Source organism: Gobius niger, assembly GCF_951799975.1.
Source record: "Gobius niger genome assembly, chromosome: 15".
In the NCBI taxonomy this organism is placed as follows: Eukaryota; Metazoa; Chordata; class Actinopteri; order Gobiiformes; family Gobiidae; genus Gobius; species Gobius niger.
In genome coordinates this window covers 26,166,516-26,188,567 of record NC_136866.1, presented here as the reverse complement: position 1 = coordinate 26,188,567, position 22,052 = coordinate 26,166,516, and the positions used below count along the sequence as shown (strand labels likewise).

The 22,052-nt window shown below is 42.3% G+C and overlaps 1 protein-coding gene across 1 annotated transcript in view; it reads left to right on the top strand.

The window, feature by feature from the left end:
* Positions 1–22,052, top strand: part of syndig1l (synapse differentiation inducing 1-like) — a 138,575-nt gene that overhangs the window by 24,561 nt on the left and 91,962 nt on the right. Inside the window, exon 2 of the mRNA XM_079572834.1 lies at positions 12,763–13,338. Coding sequence (XP_079428960.1) covers positions 12,850–13,338 — 489 coding nt within the window. The 5' untranslated portion in view covers positions 12,763–12,849. The remainder of the gene's footprint in view (positions 1–12,762; positions 13,339–22,052) is intronic.

Genomic DNA, 22,052 nt, shown 5'->3' with positions numbered 1-22,052 from the left:
TTTTATGCTTTTTTTTTTTTTTTTTTGTGTGTAGACCGAGACCAAAGCGCTTTCACTCAACCGACTCCCGAATTCATGACTCTGTGATTCCCCAAAGCCCCGCGCGGACCAAAGGGCGCGCTGGCTCCTCGGAACAAACCCAGTCAGCGCTTTTTTTACGAAGACGGAGAGGGGCGTCCAAGAGAGGAGAGAAGAGTAAACACAACAGTCCGTCCGGAGGTTCAGGGAGGCCCAAAAGCACCGGAGTGGTGTTTAATTCATACGGCTGAGAAATCACAGTCAAGTCAAGCAAACAAGACGCAGGTACAAGAGGGAGATTGCAAAGTGGAGAGGCAGACGGTTAAGTGGGGACAGAGAGAGGAGGCTGTGGGGCAGGTGAATAAATGATGATTAAAGGGATGTTTCAGGATTTTTCACATAGGGCCTCACTTCCTCGTTATCCAGAGTGTTGCTGATTTCTGGAGATATTTTTTTGTGTAATTCATGCAGTTCTTATATTTGAAGAGTTTCGTGGCACTAGGCTTGTGCTAGGCTAGCGCATTTCTATGGTACCAGCTAGCCTGCATTAAAAACAGTCTGACCCGCTCCACAGTGCACCTGAGGCAAATCACTTATAACACCAGACTAACCACATAAATGAATCATTTTTGGAATATATCTGACCTGCATCACATGAATGATCGCATTTTTAGGGACTATTTTCTAGCAGATCACTCCGCCGCCGCATAGCTTATACAACCACGAAGCTGATGCTGCTCAAATACAAGATATTTTAAATGCAAAATGGTTAAAATTACTCTATCAACACAGACATTTATATGGTTAGTCTGGTGTTATAAGTGATTTGCCTCAGGTGCTCTGTGGAGCGGGTCAGACTGTTTTTAATGCAGGCTAGCTGATATCGTAGAATTGCGCTAGCCTTGCACTAGCCAAGCACCGCTAAACTCTTCAAACATAAGAACTGCTTGAATTACCAAAAAAATATCTCTGGATAACTAAGAAATGAGGCCCTTTGTCAAAAATCCTGAAATATCCCTTTAAGGTCACAAAACTACGGTGAATTTTAGTTCACAGTAAATTGTTTGATAGAGGAGTGAAAGTGCAGTCCACTGAAATGCCAGGTGTACATCGCACATTTACTTTTGTCTTCAAAGATTTTTAGATTTCACATTGCAAGACATGGGGATTGTAAAATCGTGAGCTGCTCCCGTCTCCACAGAGACAGAGATCATCGCTGCAGCAAGAGGAGGCTCACTCTATACGACTAGTGTTCCAAAATATCAGACGCTGCCTGATGTGGGTCGCAGCTCGTCCTCGGTCGTACAACGGCTGTATTTGAATTCTTTGTCCCTGTCTCACTGTCTATTTTTCCCTCATGGCGAGTGATCGTTCATCGCAGTCGACCAGAATCGCCCAGTGAACACCCGGCTTGAGGCTTCACTGCCCATTTTTTATGCTGATTTGGGCCACAAAACTTAGCGGAATTTGAGCAGAAACAATTTGCTGCTGCCGCAAACCTTTTCCAATTTTTTCTCAGTCAACGGTGGGGTATTATGTTTTTTTCAGGTACATATTACCATTCTATAGTGTACTCAAATAACTATGATACCCAAAATTGTTTGGAATATGCACATAGACTGTATATATAAATGGACAGCTCCTCCTCACTCCTCCCCGTTTACCACAATGACCACGTTCGAGGGGGAAGTCATGGCGGATTTACAGACTCCTCCTCCCCAGCTCTGACAAAGCATGTTCCTAAAAAGGGCATAAGGGCGGGATCTTCACTGTAGACTCGGCCCTTGTGTGACGTGTAGCTCGCGCAGCTCCAATGCTAACAGTCCGACCCTGTGCGAGATTTCGAAAAAATGTCTTTACGAAAACCAGCCTCCTTAATTGTAACTAACCCAGCCTTATCACAGGAGGAATATCTAGCTATAGAAATTTTAAGAAAATTAGGGACCAGGCTCTACAGTTGTTTTTCACGTGTCCAAAGTCCAATGCATTCCAATGGGAGACTAGCGGCTATATGGAGGTACTACAGCAATGGCGGCCTCTAGAGTCGTGGTCGCAAAGCAGAGCAGCCAGCAGCCATTGAATATGCAAATATCAAAAACAACTTAACACTGTTCCTGACGCTGTGATTTGGCCTCTGTCTCTTTAAGAAACTCCGTGTCTGTCTGACACGCCCATGACCACTCCCCCTTTAGTACTTTGTTGTTGTTTTTTCAATTTCTTCTTTTTTATGCTTATATAAATGAGTACAGACAACATAACCCAGGGGTTTCTTACAAAAGTATTTAAAATTGATATATGAAAAGCTAAGTCTTGCGGGGGCGGTGCTGTGGGCTGAACTGAGGAAGAGAACATGGGAGGGGCGGAGCCTCGTCCCCTCCAGCAAAACAGCAGGAAAATGGCTGCTGGCAGGAGATACAAAGATTACTCAAAAATACATGAATCCATCAGAGCAACACTGGAGGTATGTTTATCAGGAGGGAATGACACAAATCCATTTTCTTCCACTTACAATGTTAACCAGAGGTGGGCCAAGAAAGTACAGATACTCAAACATCATTTTCAGTCCAAAGGGAAAATGTTACCATAAAGACTGGCCTGTCCTCCCCCTCACTTAACTTTGTGCACTTTAGATTTTTACATGGACGTAACTTTCTGGTTTGAGTTTGCACCCCCACGCGTCTCCCCGATTAATCTCAGTTTTTAATAGAACTGCCAGAAGCAGATTATATCTCCGGGCCCAGGCCCCAATCCTGTGTGAGTGGCTTAGCGCAGTGTTTCCAAAAGCTGATAGAGAGGGAATTTGCAGAGGATGACAAGATTATAGTTAATACGAAATGGCACAGAAGCAGCTGGAATCCCATAATGGCTCATTACTGTTACACGTCTCTGAACACACACTGAATGTCACCTCCTATACTTGTGCTGACCTGACTGTGTTGCTCTACAGTCTGAGCGAGTTCACAAGCTCGTGAAAATACAGTTAGTGCAGCTCGGGCTGAGTCTGCGCCGCTGGAGGCTTGAGCCAATCGCGCGTCAGGACTGCAGTGAGTGGGCGGGTCTTACATTTGCAAACATCAACAAGCATTTTATTGATATTTAAAGGTCCTATATCATGCAAAATCGACTTTTTGGAGCTTTTAGCCATGTTGTTATGCTATTTCCTTATTAAAAACACCCCCAGAGTGGTTTGTGGCTTCATTCACGCAGCTCTCAGTAATCCTCCTGAATCCTGCTCTCTGAGCAGCTGCTCCTCCCTCTCCTGGTGAACGACTGAGTGTTCAGTTGTGTCGTAACAACGGAACGGAAGTGCTCGACGTCTGTAATGCAATGTCTTAATTCTATGCTTACGGCCTGATTTTAATTTGTAAAACAGCGTTTTCATTATTTCTGTCATAAGAGAGAAACAAAGAGTAAAAAATGAAAAAAAAAAAAAATAAATGAAAAAAACAAAAAGAAAAAAGGATGTGCCCGAAGTGCTTCCAGGTCAGCTGTGGCCAAAACAAACACATCGCGTCTGAACAGATCAGTCATGTTTGCGCTGCAGCTGTGAAGATGGAGCTCGTTACCTATTCTGGACACAGCTGTTATTTATTCTTAACTAACGATAATGTCGCGGACGGAGAAAAAGAAGCGCGTTTGGCTACGAGGACGAGGAGTTTATATTCAACCCTTTTCAGGAAGAGGCCACTCAGCTGTTTTTTTCTCCGGGAAACAGCGACTATCACCAAAATATTATTTCTCTGTGACTGTCTCTGATGGATGTTTGGGGAACCTTCGCCAGAATCAAAGTGGATTAACTTTTATAACCAACGCGAGTCCCATAATGTAAACAGCGATGGACCAGAGCGGTGAGTCAATCCAAACGCGGGTTAGCATATTAGCTTGTGTGTTAGCATATTAGCTTGTGTGTTAGCATATTAGCTTGTGTGTTAGCCATTTATGAAGCTGTGTTGCAGATGTCAACTCCGTATAACTGCATCGTGAAGTGACTTCACTTATTGCTGTTTATTTATATTACGGTAAAGTTGTATGCGCGGAGAGAGGGGGCGGAGTTAACTGAATCGAAGCGTTGTGTCTTCCGGGTTTGAAAAATACCTCCAGAAAACACTTATATTTATCACAAAAATGAGTGCTCCATAATGGTAGAGGTACAATATATCATATAAATGCCTATACTTAACTTTGGAATGGCTAAAATAGCATGATATAGCTCCTTTAAGGCGATACACGGCCGGTGAAAGTATTGATTTTTCACGCAGTGGTCGAAGTAGAGATTTTTATCTGTTTTCCTCCCTCTACATCTTAGTTTTCATGTCAGAGTATGAAAATGACAAAGCTCACCCCGCATGATGTTTATTTTATGCTGTTTTGTCCGTCTGCGTCAAAAGGCCGTCTTTCCCGCGGGTATTCATTCATAAATATTGACATTTTTACATCCACGTGTCCTGCTAAGGGGCCTCGTGATGACACTTTCACCCAAATATGTTTTTTACCCTCCTACGAGACGCTGGTGCGGAAAAGCCGAAGAACGGGACGCGCATGCGCAGTCGCTACAAAACTTCAGGGCTGGTTTTCTCTGAATGAGAGAAGCCGCACTCGGGCAGGGGGTGAGCCCTTATAGAAGCTCCCACACACTCCAAACTTTCCAGTCTTGGACTTAACAATATTTTGAAGGTTTTTTTTAGAGGGAATTTTTAATATCTAATTCCTAGCCTGATTTATTCAGCTTTGAACCCAAAAAAACTCGGAATTTGAGTTTTTACAGATTTTTTCACTCATGATTAGTTTATTGAAAAACTAAACAAGATCCAAAATCCCCTCTGAAAAAAATCTTAGTTACTAATATGTCAATAAAATAAAAACATACATTTTAATCTGGCTCAGTCCATTATTTACATTTCGTTGCCCAAAATATAGGCAATTTTGGCTATTTTCATGCGCAAAAGGCCTTATTTTTAAATGAAACTGACAGAAACTGACAGAAAAAATGCAATGCATTTTTCTTTCTCCTATTCATATCAGTAATGTTCAGCAAAAGTTTCAAATTGATATCTCTACATTTATTTTTTTCCCCCTATTCACCTGCATCTCGCCTTAAAGGAATAGGCCACCGTTTTTACATACTGAGATATGCTCTTACCTCACTTTAGCCGAGTTAATATATCCCCGTCTGGTCTTTGTCCGTGCGCTTTGTCATGCAAACGGAGCACATACGCAGCCTCTCCCACATGTCACATAGCTCCAAAAAAGCTCACGATAGAAGCTACCAAGCGCTTATAAAATCGACACGTTACATTTCTGTGTAAATATACTTCGCATGAAAACACTTCACGTAACTTTATTTAAATAGGGAACATGTGGAAGAGCTTGGTAGCTTCTATCGTGAGCTGTTTTGGAGCTATGTGACATGTGGGAGAGGCTGCGTATGTGCTCCGTTTGCATGACAGAGCGCACGGACAAAGACCAGACGGGGATATATTAACTCGGCTAAAGTGATGTAAGAGCATATCTCAGTATGTAAAAACGGTGGCCTATTCCTTTAACACATTCAACTTGTTTTTCCTCAAGCCGTCTGCTCTCAAGTGAAGTTCACAGGCAGGAGACATGATGAGGAAGAGTCATCCAGGTCCAAAAAATCCAAAAATCCTTTTCCAAAAGAAGCATGAATGGCACTAAGTTGTAAGCATTGGATGTGATGAGATCAACAGTAAATGTTCCACTAAAAGTTTGTCCGCAGATGGTTGGAGCCATTCCAGATTGATATCACCGGGCTAATCAGATTTTGCTAGATTTTGCAAGATTCATGTTTTTGGGGATTAACTGGCTGCACGGTGGCGCAGTGGTTAGTGCTTGTGCTTCACAGCTGGAAGGCTCTGGGTTCGATCCACGGACGGAGCCTTTCTGTGTGGAGTTTACGTGTTCTCCCCTTGTTTGTGTGTTCTGGGTTTGATAAATCGTGTTGAATTGATTTTCCTTTGATTAGCCTCATAAAAAAAACAAAAAAACTTCTGAATATGTCTTTGTTAGGCCTGTCACAAAAAACAAATTTGAAGTTCGATATATTGAGGCAGGAAAAGGCCTCACTTTTGAGTATGAAGAAGCTAAATTATATAATGTAAATACAACATATTTGAATCTGAATTGAATATTTTTATTTCATATAAAGTATGATCAGTCAAACTGATGATTTTTGCAGGATAAGTGTACTGTTCAGTCCATGGGGGCGAGGGCGAGTGCGTCTGAAAGTCACAGCTCCAATTTCTCTGATGAGTGAACCTGAGAAGGTGCCTGAGTGGAAGGGTATAGGAGAAGGGAGGAGGAGGCCCACCTCAAACCATAAATAAAACATACATGATAAATGTAACAGCTTTCAGTTCTTAATGTTAATATTCATTTATACTAATGCACCAACTTAGTTGAGTTAGTTCATACTACAGTATTTGCAGCATGAGTTCTCCTCAGAATGTCGTCCAAATTGGTACTGCCTGATATCCTTAACTGAATCGAAAATCAATCAAATTGAATCAGCAATCCGAATTAATATCCAGCCCTAGTTGTATGTAATGATAATAATATTTGTATTGTATTGTATTATGTTGCTCCTTTCAAGCCTGTACTCAGTGGTGGTAACTACAATACTGCTTAAGCCAAAGCCGCCCATTAGCCTGACTGACAGAAGCAAGACTGCCAATTGGCTTGTAGCACAATGTGGCTACGCTAGCTCCTCTGAGCTGAAGTTGTGGGCACTAGTACTTCCTGTTCGTATTAATTTCCATTAAGATTAGACCCGTTCGAATCATCGTATTTCCTAGAGATTCTGTGGTGACAGTGAGTTCCTGGTAGATGATCACTTCCTGCAGGTGAACGAGTTGCTGTACAGTGTAAATATTTCCGTAGAGGAGACGTCTATGTTTATAAGGATCAGTGAGTTTGTCTTGAAGCTAAAGGCTAGCATGCATTTCAATGAGCTGTATTTGGGGGCTTCACTCAAGAAGATGTAAAGCCAAAAGAAGAGAGGTCTTAAGGTTAAAGGTATCCCACCAGCACTGGCTCTAACTGAAAATAAACGGAAGATTATGCTGTAGCTATAATATACACTTTTGTGAGTGTATTTTGTCCACTGTTGTTTGATTCAACAATCAGCAAATCTGAAGTGAATTTTTAAAGCGGAGGTATTATGCAAAATCAACTTTTTCAAGCTTTACATCATGTTATTATGTCATTCCCTCATTAAAAACATGCTGAAGTGTTGCCTTGGCACATTCACGTATTTTTGAGTAATCTGTAAAAACTCTGATGGCGGCCATTTTAGGGATAGGTTTGCCTGAGTCCTCCTAGGAACGCCCCCACCTCCTGGAGACGCCTCCGAGCTTTTGTCACCAGCCGAGTAACCAACCACTGCCCCTCAGCAGAACCCCCTCCCCACTGATGCCACAGACAGCGTGTGAAGGGGGCGTGTCGGAAAGGGTCAGAGGTTCTTAAAGAGACAGAGGCCTATTTCAAGACATTCACTACAGCCATTTTGAGAGAGCAATTTTATACAAGGCAGTTATTCTAATATACTGCATTTACAGACCAACAGAAGGTTTCGTCATCATTGTAGTGCGATATAGACTGGTGCTATGTGATTGAAAAAAGCATAATACCCCCTCTTTAAGTAAAATCCAGTGCAAATGCCTTCAGTTGTATTTATGTTCAGTTACTTGTAATAATTATTGCTTAATTTGCTGAAAATCCAATGTTAAAAGTGTCGAATATCGTATGGAAAATCCACTGTATCACTCGAATCGTATCGGTCCCAAAAAAATGATGCGTCGTTTTATATCGAATCGTTTGGCCTCAAATCGATACGTATCGTATCGGTCAAAAAAACGTATGGTTACACCCCTACATTTCATGCATTATACAATTTGAAATAGTGCCTTTCATTAATTCTTTTTTTTTTATAGCATGTTAGCCTTTAGCTTCAAGACAAACTCAATCCTTTATGATCACAGGTGTGTCCTCTGAACTCGCTACACGTTGGTAGAACTTTATTATCGTCTCTCAGCTTTTGTAAAGAGTGATCCAGGCGACTGTGGAGCCCATCAGTTCACCTATATTTGCCTATATTTGAGAGTGAGTGAATGTAATGTGAGAAACCCGGCCACCATCTAAAGTTTTGTTTTGTTTATTCGGCGACAGGAAGAGGAAAAGGCCGGATGACAAATATTGACTTGATTCTATTATTTCATTAAATCTGCTCCGGCAGCAACAAGTAGCTACAGCGCTGCCATGGCAACACGCCGCGGATAAGGAAATCGCATTTGTGCACTTCCCCCCCCGACATGTTTTCATACACAAGTGGGCTGCAGCGCGTTCGCCCAAGATGAAAGGTTTTGGAAATCACAAGTGACAAAGCACAAAGAGAGAGGGCTTTTTGGAAACATGTGAACAATGGAGCCTGTGTCATCAAAACCGCTAAGTATTCTGGGAGAATTTAGAGTGGGAAATGCTGGAGTTATTGTTTGTGGATGAAAAGGAATTGCAGGGTTTCTACGCCGCGTTGAAAAGCTCTGACAGTCATTGAATGAATTGAACCTTAAATGTCATTAAAAGACATTAAAGTGGGAGTACTACTTGCATTAAAGGGGGCGTATTATGCAAAATCAACTTAAAGTGATAGTCTGTAAGTTCTAATGTTTTACAGATTTAATATAATGCAAATAATTGACCTGCTATTTGACTTAACTTAAGTAATTTTACTACTACTACTATTTTTTTCTAAAGGCGCTTCCTTGGCTGATCTCACACACTAATCAGAAAGATCGCTTTGACCAATGAGACGAGCTCTTCCTGTGAACCGGCCAGGCAGGTCCAATCAGGAGAGAAGGGGGAGGGAGCTTGGTCATATACTTTTGAAAGTTTGTTCTCGCATTCCCATACTAGGAGTGGCTTTCTGGTCCAATCAGGAGGGGAGGGGAGGAGCTTGATTGTTTATTTGACTCTAACTTAGAGATGGATCAAGTTTTTTTTGCATCCGATACCGATACTGGGGGTTTTAGAATCTGCCGAGATAATGGTCCTCTTTACTTCTGTGCAAGATCAATAAAGTCTTCTCTTTCAAATCGGATCGGTACTTCTCACTCTCTTCTCACTTTGAATCTTACAGGCTATCCCTTTAAGAGCACAGCTTTGAGTAATCTTTGAATCTTTCCTCCTGGCTGTTCTTAGCAGCGCTCCGCCTGAGGTCCTGCCGATCCAGGAAAGGCTCTCCTCTTGATCTCGTGCTGAGCTTAATCCTTTCCATAAGCATTGATTTGTGTTTTCCCAGTGGGCACCCTGTTTATAATTCAAGCACTCTCCTGGTTAGAATCAGAATAGGTTTTATTGCCTTTGTCAATGAAAATTGATTCAAACGTGCAACATGAAACTTGTTATAGATAAATAGTAAACTATAAAGCTAAACATGCATCTATAATAATGTAATGGGCTGACACGTGCTCGCATGTGAGAAGGGAAGAAAGAGATACAGGTTATATCTATTGAATCATGTTATAATCAGGGCAAATGCGCCAGGTTACCCAAAGATTTGCTTAAATGATCTGTATCATGCTATTTTAGCCATTCCAAAATTAAAGGTAAAGGTATTTATATGATATTTTGTACCACTACCACTATGGAGCCAAAGACAAAACGCTTGGATTCAGTTAACTCCGCCCCCTCTCTTTTGAGGAGTTAACATCTGCAACGCAGCTTCATAAATGGCTAACACGCGTTTTGATTGACTCACCGCTCTTATGGGACTCGCGTTGGTTACAAAAGTTAATCTACTTTGATTCTGGCGAAGGTTCACCAAACATCCATCAAGAGACAGTCACAGAAACACACTATTTTGGTTGTTTGTGGGTGTTTTTGATAAGGAAATAGCCAAACATCATGGTTAAAAGCTCCAAAAAGTCGATTTTGCATGATATAGGACCTTTAAGCACAGGAAATGCATTTTGGTGGAAAACCTTGTCCATCAGTACCTCTTAACCAATATATGTTCCACGGCTCTGACATGATCCTGATTGCAAAGTAAAAACTCGCCATATCATCATTACAGTCGCACAATCTTTTAAACTCGCTCTTTATTGAAACAGCATCGAAGGGGAGTGAGAGGTGGGGGAGTGGGAGGGGCTTGTTTTGTTTGTTTGTTTGTTTGTTTGTTTGTTTGTATACTTTATTGTCCCCATAGGGAAATGTGTCCTCTGCATTTAACCCATCCTTCGATGCCGCTGGGGCGACCCGTAAGTAGCAGTGGTTGACGCCAGTCGGGGACCCAGCTCCATGATGTGGCTTACGGCGAGATCTATTGTAAATCAGGAAATTAAACTACTGGATTTTCTGTTTTAGATCAATTTTGCATTTTTTCACCAACAAAGTCTAAGATTTTTTCGAAATACCTGCAAAAGAATAATACCTAAAGCTCTAAATGTATCTAAATGAGATTTCTCAACTTTCATTTTTACTCCATACATTCAGAAAAGGTATAATTATGGTACAAAATAAATTCCACTCCAGGTGTGAGCGAAATTCGTGAAACTTTCTGTAAGTTTTACACAAAGTTATGCACAAAAGTTAAAAAAACAAACCAAACATAGTCATTTGTCTGTCAGTTTGAATGAAATGTACTGCTTTTTAAAGACACAAGCCTTAAATTTTGACACAATTCATTTAAAGACTTAACGAGCCTGGGAATTGACAGTGAAGAGAGACGAGAGATCCAAGGTTTGGAATGCGTAAACTTCAACATCCATTTTGCTGAGTAGATATGTTTGACTTCTCTGTGACGACTCGAGTACCACGGAGAGCTCCTAATCGACTCTGAATGGATGATCCTCAGATACGGTGCCTAATAGGCGCGATAACAATCAGATCCTTTACCGTGAGCGGGACGGATAAGACACGGTGAGGTGTGCGATCCTGAGCTGTTGTCTTCCCCGCAGCTTGAAATGTCAAAAAAAATAAAAAAAATATCCGAGCGAGGCAAATTACACCAAAGTGAATCATCCATTGTGTGAAGGCCTTGACAACATGACAGAGACTGAAAAAGATGTTAGAGCCTCCCGGGAGCGCGCGGCTATCTTTCATCTGTGTAAAGCTGCTGCGTGTCAAAGGGCTGCGTTCACGGCATTCGAGGGTTTTATGTCGTAATTTCAGACGGAGAGCGGCAGACAATGTAAACTCTGTGGGCCACGGAAAGAAACAGCCCACTGGAATCGTCTTCGTCGCAGTATTTATCGCGAGGAGCCACAGAATATCGCAAAATCACTGCGGTTACGTGTACTATTTATAGCGCCAGAAACGTGTTGCCTAAATAAACCCTCTATATCAGGAAAACATTGTTCCAGTTTGTGTCCTTCCAGTGTGCTTTGCAGATTTGGGGAAATGTCATCAGATAATCATCACTGAATTCACAATAATGCGGCGAGAGTGAAACTATTGCATTGTCTGTCCCCCTGGGAGTCCCATAATGCATTGTGCCAATGCAATATGGAGGTATGGGGTATGGAGGTCGTTGTGTTTTCCTCAACCCAAAGTCCCCACATCATGCATTTCAGCTAAAACGTTAACATTAAAGGGATATTTCAGGATTTTTGACATAGGGTCTCATTTCCTAGTTATCCAGAGTGTTGCTGATTTCTGGAGATATTTTTTTCGTAATTCAAGCAGTTCTTATGTTTGAAGAGTTTCGTGGCGCTAGGCTAGTGCAAGGCTAGCCCATTTCTATGGTACCAGCTAGCCTGCATTAAAAACAGTCTGAACAGTTTGACCTGAGGCAAATCACTTATAACACCAGACTAACCATATAAATGTCTGTGTCGATACAATAATTTAACCATTTTGCATTTAAAATACCTTATATTTGGGCAGCATCAGCTTCTTGGTTGTATAAGCTACGCACCGGCGGAGTGATCTGCTAGAAAATAGTCCCTCAAAATGCATCATTCATGTGATGCAAGGTCAGTTATTTTACAAAAATTATTCTATTATCCAGAGTGTTGCTGATTTCTTTACATATTTTTTTTTGTAATTCATGTAGTTCTTATATTTGAAGAGTTTCGTGGCGCTAGGCTAATGCAAGGCTAGCGCATTACTACGGTATCAGCTAGCCTGCATTAAAAACAGTCTGACCCGCTCCACAGAGCACCTGAGGCAAATCACTTATAACACCAGACTAACCATATAAATGCATCACATGAATGATCGCATTTTGAGGGACTATTTTCTAGCAGATCACTCCGCCGCTGCGTAGCTTATACAACCACAAAGCTGATGCTGCTCAAATATAAGTTCTTTTAAATGCAAGATGGTAAAAAATTACTCTATGGACACAGACATTTATATGGTTAGTCTGGCGTTATAAGTGATTTGCCTCAGGTGCTCTGTGGAGCGGGTCAGGCTGTTTTTAATGCAGGCTAGCTGATACCATAGAAATGCACTAGCCTTGCACTAGCCTAGCGCCTCTTCAAATATGAGAACTGCTTCAATTCCAAAAAAATATCTCCAGAAATCAGCAACACTCTGGAAAACTAGGAAAGGAGGCCCTATGTCAAAAATCCTGAAATATCCCTTTAAGTTTTTGTGGCATAAACATAGATCATTCGCATTTGTCTCCTCTCGTCTCTGCCGTTGTAAAACTACTCATTTCCTTGAGGTTTTACGTATATCTAATCTAACATTTCCTGCTCTTGTCTCTCCGTCTTCTTCCCCTTCCAGATCCCAAAGCTGTGAATACTGAAGAGACTTGGAAATATTACAACCTAATCGTCGCTAACTGAGGACAGAGGAACTATCACTGCTGCTATGGAGAATCTGAGCGAGCTCCAGAACCCTTTGCTGGACAAGAACTCGAAGCACTTGGTGAACGGATATGGCGTGGACGTACCGAACAACCAGTACCAGGAAAACATCATCAACTACTTCGCCGGCAGCGGGGAAGTGGGCGGGGCTAACAAAGTGGCCAACGGCACCGTCTCGAACTCCGGCAACCACACCGCCAACGGCAGGATCAAATCGCAGCAGCTTTTGGACGCCACCTCCTTGCACCTGGCCGTGGAGGCTTTCTACAGACCCAACTTCATACTGTACAAAGAAGACAACGGGAGCATCAAGGCCAAGGAGTGCTGCGAGACCACGTTCACGGAGAAGAAGAACAAGGAGGCCTCCTCGCCGACGGGGGGCGACGCGGCGGGAGCTGAGGACCCCCAGGCCAAGCTGCAGGAGGACGGGGAGCACGTGAAGATCCAGACCGTGTCCTACGAGGTGGAGGAGGAGGAGTACGTGGAGTATGAGGTAGGAGCCCGGGAGGTTACGGGGTGGAGTGTGTGTCTTTGTGCTGTGGGTTGGAGAGGCAGGAGAAGGGAATGTTCAGAAGGTCTTCAAGAGATGTTCAAAATTCAGATCATGTGTTTATTTCCCATAACATGTTTGACCTTCCAAGTACCACTGGGCAAAGATCAAGAGTAGGGCTGGTTACCGTGAAACAATACCATTATGGCATCTGGGCATAAAGGTTTAGTCACTACTGGTAACTAAAACTAAGAGTGTCGAAAGCAGGTACAGGAAAATGTATCTTTAGAGACCAGGTTTTGAAGCCTGTTGGTCCAGGGACAAGAAACAAGAAAGTCTTTTATGGAATACATTACCATTAGTGTTCTGTTTTCTGGTTCTAGAGGACATATTTTAGTGTAGGTGTTGAGAAAAGCATCATTCAGGTAGCGCGGAACGATATGGTGATAAAAAAGAGTCACAATTGTTGTTCTCGTCTTCATCAATCTCGATTTTCTGTTTGGTTTTATCTTTTCATAAGAAAAATGTAGCTGATTTTATGAACTTAGACATGTCTTTTATACCAACCTCAGCTCAAACAAAAGTGAATACTTCCCTCCAGGGTCATGTAGCGCACAAAAGTCTTCCATTGTCTCTCCTGAACTCTAAAGGTTGGAGCTGTTTCTGCCAAATAAATGGCTCGAAACCAGTATGGGAAATAGTCACATTTTTATTGACCTTATTCCGGAAGTTCGCGTGGGTGCCACCATGAATTGTGCCTGCCCCTTTTCTCCTCTCAGAACACTGGACATTTTACACAAATCAATCTACTAATCATCAGGATTTAGCGGTAAACATTATCCCTCGTTCTTCGCTAAATGAACGGGCTTCGCGCTCTACAGGAGGTGCCAGGACAACGGAAGTGCCAAGACAAAGCAAAAAGAGACAGTGGGCGGGACGGAATAATACCACTCACCCACTCACACTCTGATTCATACACCGGTGTACGCAGTACACGACAGTGGGCAACCGCTGACCCTCCCATCACAAGACGACCCACTCTACTCTCTATGCCACCATCGCCCCACCAGTCAATATAAAGACCCATGACGATGACTGAGATTGACCAGTAGAGATAGTAGAGATTGTGAGTTTGATTAAATGTCCAGCCCTATATTTTGGCATGGGTGTCGTAAATCAAAGTCCAATACCAGTACTTTAACTATAGTACAATACCAGTACCGGTACTTGATTAGGGAAGTATACCCAGTCCTAATCAAGAGCAAGAATGGGTCTACAAAGGATCTAAAATAAATCGAAAGTGGACTAACTTGAGGGTGTAAACCATGTCTATGCCAGAAAACCACCTACTTAACTTAAAGGGACTATACGGAGTTTAAAAATGTTAAAACTAAGTATTTTCATCCCCCTACATGTTCCAGCCATGTCCTAATGTGTAGAATGAGACCTGTTTCACCACAACTGCCTCTAAAATCCTACACTGTCACTCAAAAACTGGTTACTTCTGGTCTGAATTGCCGTCATGTACGAGCTTAATATAGAAGGTGCAGCTACAAGTATGACCTGAGGTGGCAGTAGTGAGTATAAAATGACCAACTTGCATCTAGTCTCTTTAAATGCGCTGACGTCAAAATCCTCACCTCTGTTTCTGCTTTAGGACATAATGTCTTCCTTTCTGAATGGGAAAGTCAAACGTAACGGCACAATATGAGCATTGGTGCTGATGCGGCTCCTTTGCTTCTACCTGTATGTCCAACATGAGCAGACCCACTAATCCTCCCTGGATTCACATGTTTCTTCAAGAGAATGAAAAACAAATGACATGTTTCTCTCTTTGCTTCTGTCTGGCTTTGAATGAGATGAGATTCCACTTGCTGCTGCCTTCATAAATGCTGTTTGTATGTGTTTTTTAATGGAAATACTGAAGCAAACTACTTGTTCCTACCTCAATATGAGAGAAGAACATCAATATATTCAGAAATAGTGAGTAAAATATGGATTCAGACTCAGGGCGTTTTCAAACTTTCAACAGAAAGCTGAAATGCCCATAAAACAAGGCAATCTTATATTTTCCAAAGCAACCAGGTGCTGTCAACGCGTCATGGCCTGAAGTGTGAATCTCGTCGCTGACAGTGGTCCAAACCAATTTAATTTTCTCACGTTATGACTCTGTAGAATTCTGAGGTGGTTATAGCCCTTGGCCTGGTTTGTTTTATTGTTCACTGTTGCAGAGATTTCAGCGCCTTATGGGAAAGGGAAGAGATATAAAATAAAGTAGCATGCGTCTGGAGTTCATTTAAAAGTCAGACTCACCCGGTATTGACTGTTCAACACGAGCGAGCGAGGATTTGGCACACGGTGAGGCTTCCCCTGATGATCCTCACAAATGTTTTCCAGAAGAGCTTGATGATTGAAGTTAAGGATTTTTACCTCTGCCAAGACACACTGCTTTAGTTTAGTGCATACTGTTGTTTTATCATCGGGAAATGTACTTCGCAAACCCTCCCTGCGGTGCATGATTGAGAGTAGGACTATGTCAGCATGGTTTAAAGGGAGTTTGGAATAAAATGGAGAGGAATATATTTGTTGTTTAAAGGTAATATATATATCATGCTGTATTCAGGGTTTTACCTTGTACCCCTAAGGCTGGATATGTTTTGTAGTATGACTTAGAATAATGTTTTTGCCTAAATAATTGTCTTGTGTTAGAACCAATGGGCGAGGAAAGCTCTTCTTCTGAATCCTGGGTTGTCTCGTAATCGAAAGGTCGTGGGTTCAAATCCCAGCTCCCGCAAATGCACACGGTCGTTTTATCCTTGGGCAAGACACTTCACCCTTGCCCCCAGTGTCTGCGTACAATGGTGTATGAATGAGAGAGTGAATGGGTTCCTTACAGTAAAGAGATTTGGGCCTGATAAAGGTAGAAAAGCCTGTTGTTGAATCCATTTACCATTCTCTTTGGTCCTCATGGAGCTGTCATTGCTGTAATACCACCCCCTGGTGGCCTGGGGCGACTCTAAAATACATTTGGTATACAGGGTTCCTATGTAGTTTTGAGACTGTCCTCCAACAGAAAACGACACAAGTGGTCGTTTGTCTTATCCCTTAATTACGACCATATAAGACGTTTACTAAAACAGCGCCCCCAAGCTCCCATTGAGGGTATGCACATTTACATTACATTTAACCCGATTCAGAAACGACTTTATTTTACGTAGTGTTTTGCGATGATGATTCCAAAACTCAAACGCAAAGAAATAAATCACAAACTTGCAAAATTAGCCCCACATGCAATAAGTAAAGCAGCCCCAGATCTTCAGCCCCGCCATACCTGAACTGAACGTCCAGCGGTGCCAAAGGCTCTCCAAGCGCGCTCTGCGCTATTACGCATCACACCTCCCCAACCGCAGCAGCGGCTACAGGTCACCATCCTCATCATTTATTACATTATATGTGTGAGCAATAGGTTATCGCCATTTTACTCACAACAACAGCGACACCAAAGCACAACTCACCATTGACGCCTTCCTGTCTTCTCCTCCATATGCGTCACTGCCAACTCCATAAACTCTCCTGTCACTTCCATCTCTGTCCTCAAACGTCCTCGTGTCTCAGACTCCGTGTCTCCCGTACGTCCGGTTGTCCGGTGACCGCGGCAATCCTCGGATCCGCCCCGGGTTCCAGTGCGTATGATGCGGGTAAACTCCTCGCGTCATCCCGGCAAAGTCGGGCCTCGGCTCCGCAGCTGTTCTCCACAAAGTTCTCCGTCTCTTTCAGAGTTCCTCTTGAAAACGTGCTGCCAAATGTCCGGATGAAACTGAGCTCGTTCATTTCTCCGCAGTTTCGTCATTTAAGGATAAAAATATAAAACATTACAGCTGTGTTTAGCTCGCGGGTTTTTCCAACTAGATTTGACGGACACTCGCTCTGTCCAATGAAAACACGTGAATCAGCTCGAGGGCGTTTGGGCAGGTGAGCCTGCGCTCTGATTGGCTGAAGGGTCTGTACGTCATATCCAGTAATATTTGTTAATAATTATCATCATTATATTATAAACAATCTGAAATAAACTGTTGTAGAGCATTTCCTCTGATGTCTGTGATTTATATGAACAATGTTACACATTTTATTATTTTTCTATTCAAAATAAATGTCTTGGTCATAATAGTCATTCTACCCATATGTGTTTCTATACATGACATAATGGGCTAAACACATGATGCAGATTAAAGGTTAAGATCATTTATGTGTCATTACAAAATGTGTCTCTGCATTTGGCCCCTCCTTCGACTGGGGCGACCTGTCAGGAGCAGTGGGCAGGAGCGTGGAGCATCTGGGGACCATCTCCAGATGTGGAGCCGGGCTGATGGTCAGAATCACCTGCTGGAGGATTCACCTAATGCACATGTTTTATGTTTAAAGCAAATGTAATAGAGACACTGCAGATGTGGCACTTTGTGTCATGTGAATGTTTTGTCATGTCTGATTGTGTGTGCGCAGATGACAAATCCCCCTCTGGGGCTAAAGACGTTTATCTTATCTTATTATATCTTATCTTATGTTGGGGTGCAGGTGAATTCCACACTGAAAGGGAATTGAACCCAGGACCCTCTTGCTGTGAGGCCAGAGCACAAACCACTCAGCCACATGTGCCGCCATCATGTAAATCATACAGACGACTGTCAAGTGTGTTTTAAAAAAGCATAGAAATGTAAACATGACTTTATCAAATAGTAATGAGGAGGTTGCATTATTTCTGATCTGTTTTGTGCAGAGGAACATCATCATCATTCCCTATGATGTAAACTCTAATGAACAGCTGCAGGGACAGATGTGCTTCATGGAGTTCTGGACAGTCCAATTGTGTCTAGTTCTTTAGGTTCCTTTGTATGCCAGTGTACGACACTGAGATGGTCAAATGTACACGCTCACTTTTATGTTACATGACTTAACACTGATGATCCACATGTGGCTGTGGCTTCTCCTGTGGCTCCACCGACATCACATATGATCAACCAACACACACATGCACCACATGTATGTGCGAACCCTCACGGTCCAGATGAAACGTGACATGATGAAAACTATAAGAATTATGTTTTTGTTTCTTAATTTTATCATAACCCGAGTAAATGTTTGTCTAATTAAGGTTTAGTGTTGATAAAGCAGAGAAAAAACATAAAACAATATTGAAAATTCTGATATGTGTAAAAAATACCCCCGAAAAAAATAAATCACAATTATTTTGATAAGACACAAGAAAATTAATACAGGTTTAGATTCATTGTGCTTTGATTCATTTTCATTTTTTTCTTCAGTTTGCCGCTTGCAGATTTACTCAGTAAAAAGAGAACTATACACTTGAGTACGGATACTACTTCAAAATAATATTACTTGAGTAAAAGTAAAAAACTCAAATAACAATTGAAAATATAAATAAATGGATCCCAGAAAGAATAGTTATTGCTGCGGTAAATATATAAATGCCTAAGTAGTAGATAATAAGAAATGTATAAATAAATAAATAAATCAAATCAAATACATAAACCCCTTTCTTTTTTCTTCCCACCTGTGCACCTTGCTATAGGGTTAAATCCTGCTTTAGTCCATATAAATCACAGGCATCAGAGGAAATGCTTTACAGCAGTTTATTTCAGATTGTTTATAATATAATGATGATAAGACATACTGGATATGACATTATGACGTAGCTGACTCTTCAGCCAATCAGAGCGCAGGCTCACCTGCCCAAACGCCCTCGAGCTGATTCACGTGTTTTCATTGGACAGAGCGAGTGTCCGTCAAATCTAGTTGGAAAAACCCGCGAGCTAAACACAGCTGTAATGTTTTATATTTTTATCCTTAAATGACGAAACTGCGGAGAAATGAACGAGCTCAGTTTCATCCGGACATTTGGCAGCACGTTTTCAAGAGGAACTCTGAAAGAGACGGAGAACTTTGTGGAGAACAGCTGCGGAGCCGAGGCCCGACTTTGCCGGGATGACGCGAGGAGTTTACCCGCATCATACGCACTGGAACCCGGGGCGGATCCGAGGATCGCCGCGGTCACCGGACAACCGGACGTACGGGAGACACGGAGTCTGAGACACGAGGACGTTTGAGGACAGAGATGGAAGTGACAGGAGAGTTTATGGAGTTGGCAGTGACGCATATGGAGGAGAAGACAGGAAGGCGTCAATGGTGAGTTGTGCTTTGGTGTCGCTGTTGTTGTGAGTAAAATGGCGATAACCTATAGCTCACACATATAATGTAATAAATGATGAGGATGGTGACCTGTAGCCGCTGCTGCGGTTGGGGAGGTGTGATGCGTAATAGCGCAGAGCGCGCTTGGAGAGCCTTTGGCACCGCTGGACGTTCAGTTCAGGTGTGGCGGGGCTGAAGATCTGGGGCTGCTTTACTTATTGCATGTGGGGCTAATTTTGCAAGTTTGTGATTTATTTCTTTGCGTTTGAGTTTTGGAATCGTCATCGCAAAACACTACGTAAAATAAAGTCGTTTCTGAATCGGGTTAAATGTAATGTAAATGTGCATACCCTCAATGGGAGCTTGGGGGCGCTGTTTTAGTAAACGTCTTATATGGTCGTAATTAAGGGATAAGACAAACGACCACTTGTGTCGTATGGATTTGGAGGACTTGTTGGTAGTTTTGGACCTCGTTTGCACCGCTTAAAAGCCTGGTTCCAAAGAGGTTATTTTTGTCTAAAAATTGCTCTGACCCCTGATGTGACAACGCTGGGCTGGGAATCATATTTTAACCGCGTTGGCTTTTATACATCAGAAATAAAAAGTGGAAGCCTTATCTGTGATTGACCAGCTTTGCAGCTCTGTGAAGGCTTGCAGCCAGTCATTGGGTGGGTGCTCTTTTAAAGGTACTATACAGAGTTTAAAAAATATTCAAACTAAGTATTTTCCTCCCCCTACATGTTCCAGCCATGTCCTAGTGTGTAGAATGAGCTCAGAACTGTTCAACACAACTGCCTCTAAAATCCTGCACTGTCAATCAAAAAGGTGTTAGTTCGGGTCATGCAAGAGCTTAACATAGAGACTGCAGTTACACGTATGACCTGAGATGGCAGTAGTGAGCATAAAATGACCAACTTGCATCTAGTCTCTTTAAGGAACAGGCTTTGCAGGAGGAGATTGGTCAGCCATGTTAATTTCACACACAACTCGGGGTCGTTACTCTGAATGAGGCTGAATGACTATTCCTTGACCTCTTGTATATCATATCTATGCTTCGAACAGTTAGGAATGTGGGATTGAGTTTGGAAAACAACTAACAGATTTCAAAGATCCCAATTATTCACAGTTTTGAAGTTTAGAAGCACTTTTCACAACATCCAGAGTGTCTTTTCAGGGTCACTGTCATAGTAATGCTAACAAAAACTAACCAAGCTCACAATCGATAAAAAACATAGTCAACACACTGAAGGAGGACAAGAGCAATTTTGTTTCAATGCAAAAAAAAAAGAACGTCGGGTACAGGGCCTTCAACTATAAAATGCAGTTTGATTGTAGGACGCTTGCTTGTTTATATCGGCATACATGCTTTTCAGCGAATGGAAGAGACAGAGAACAGAAGTTTGGTGGAGATGACTAGTCAGAAAACACATGAGGGAATCATGGGAGTCTGGAAGAGGGAGACTGAACATGCAGGGATTTTACTGAGGCATGTGTGAATTTAGCAGATCATGGCTGAAACCTTAAAGGAACAGGCCATAGTTTTTACATACTGAGATATGTTCTTACCTGAGCTTAGACGAGTTGATGCGTACCTGTCTGGTCTGTGTGCGTGCCCGTGGAAGAGCGTGGTAGCTTCCAACTTCACCCCCGTTTGGAGCTATAGGAATACACTGGGAGAGGCCAAATGCTAACAACATCTTTAGTCATTTTGTGTGACTGAGTGCACGCACAAAGACCAGACAGGTACACATCAACTCGTCTAAGCTCAGGTAAGAACACATCCCAGTATGGAAAAACTGGGGCCTGCTCCTTTAAAGGTCCTATATCATGCAAAATCAACTTTTTAGAGCTTTTAGCCATGTTGTTATGCTATTTCCTTATCAAAAACACGCAAAGTATGTGCGGAGAGAGGGGGCGGAGTTAACTGAATCAAGCGTTTTGTCTTCCGGGTTTGAAAAATACCTCCAGAAAACACTTATTTATCACAAAAATGAGTGCTCCATAATGGTAGAGGTACAATATATCACATACATGCCTATACTTAACTTTGGAATGGCTACAATAGCATGATATAGATCCTTTAAAGAAGTTGATTTGGTATAATAGCCCTTTAAGTCTTTCTCCATGTAAAGTCATGTTCTTAATTGTGGGTCAAAAAGATCAAATTAAAAATGTTTAAACACCAAGATGAATACTTGAATTATGGATTGTCTGGCTTGGTAGAAGATTATGCATTCCAGATATGGCACCTCCTGTTTCTGAGCACAAATCCTGCTCCATCCATTCACCTTGGCCTCAATCCCCACCGCCCCACTAAAAAACCTTGGATAACAATAATAAACACAGGGATGTGAGGTGGTCCGGTGTGGGGCCTGATCCGCGGTGGGCCAGAGCTCTCCAGAGGATTTCGGCCGGAATTGGAGCAGGCGGAATCAGGTGTGGAGAGTGTGACCAGTGTCCTGCGAGGGCTAATGGACTCGCTGACACGCCGCCACGAGCCAGAGGATCCAGAG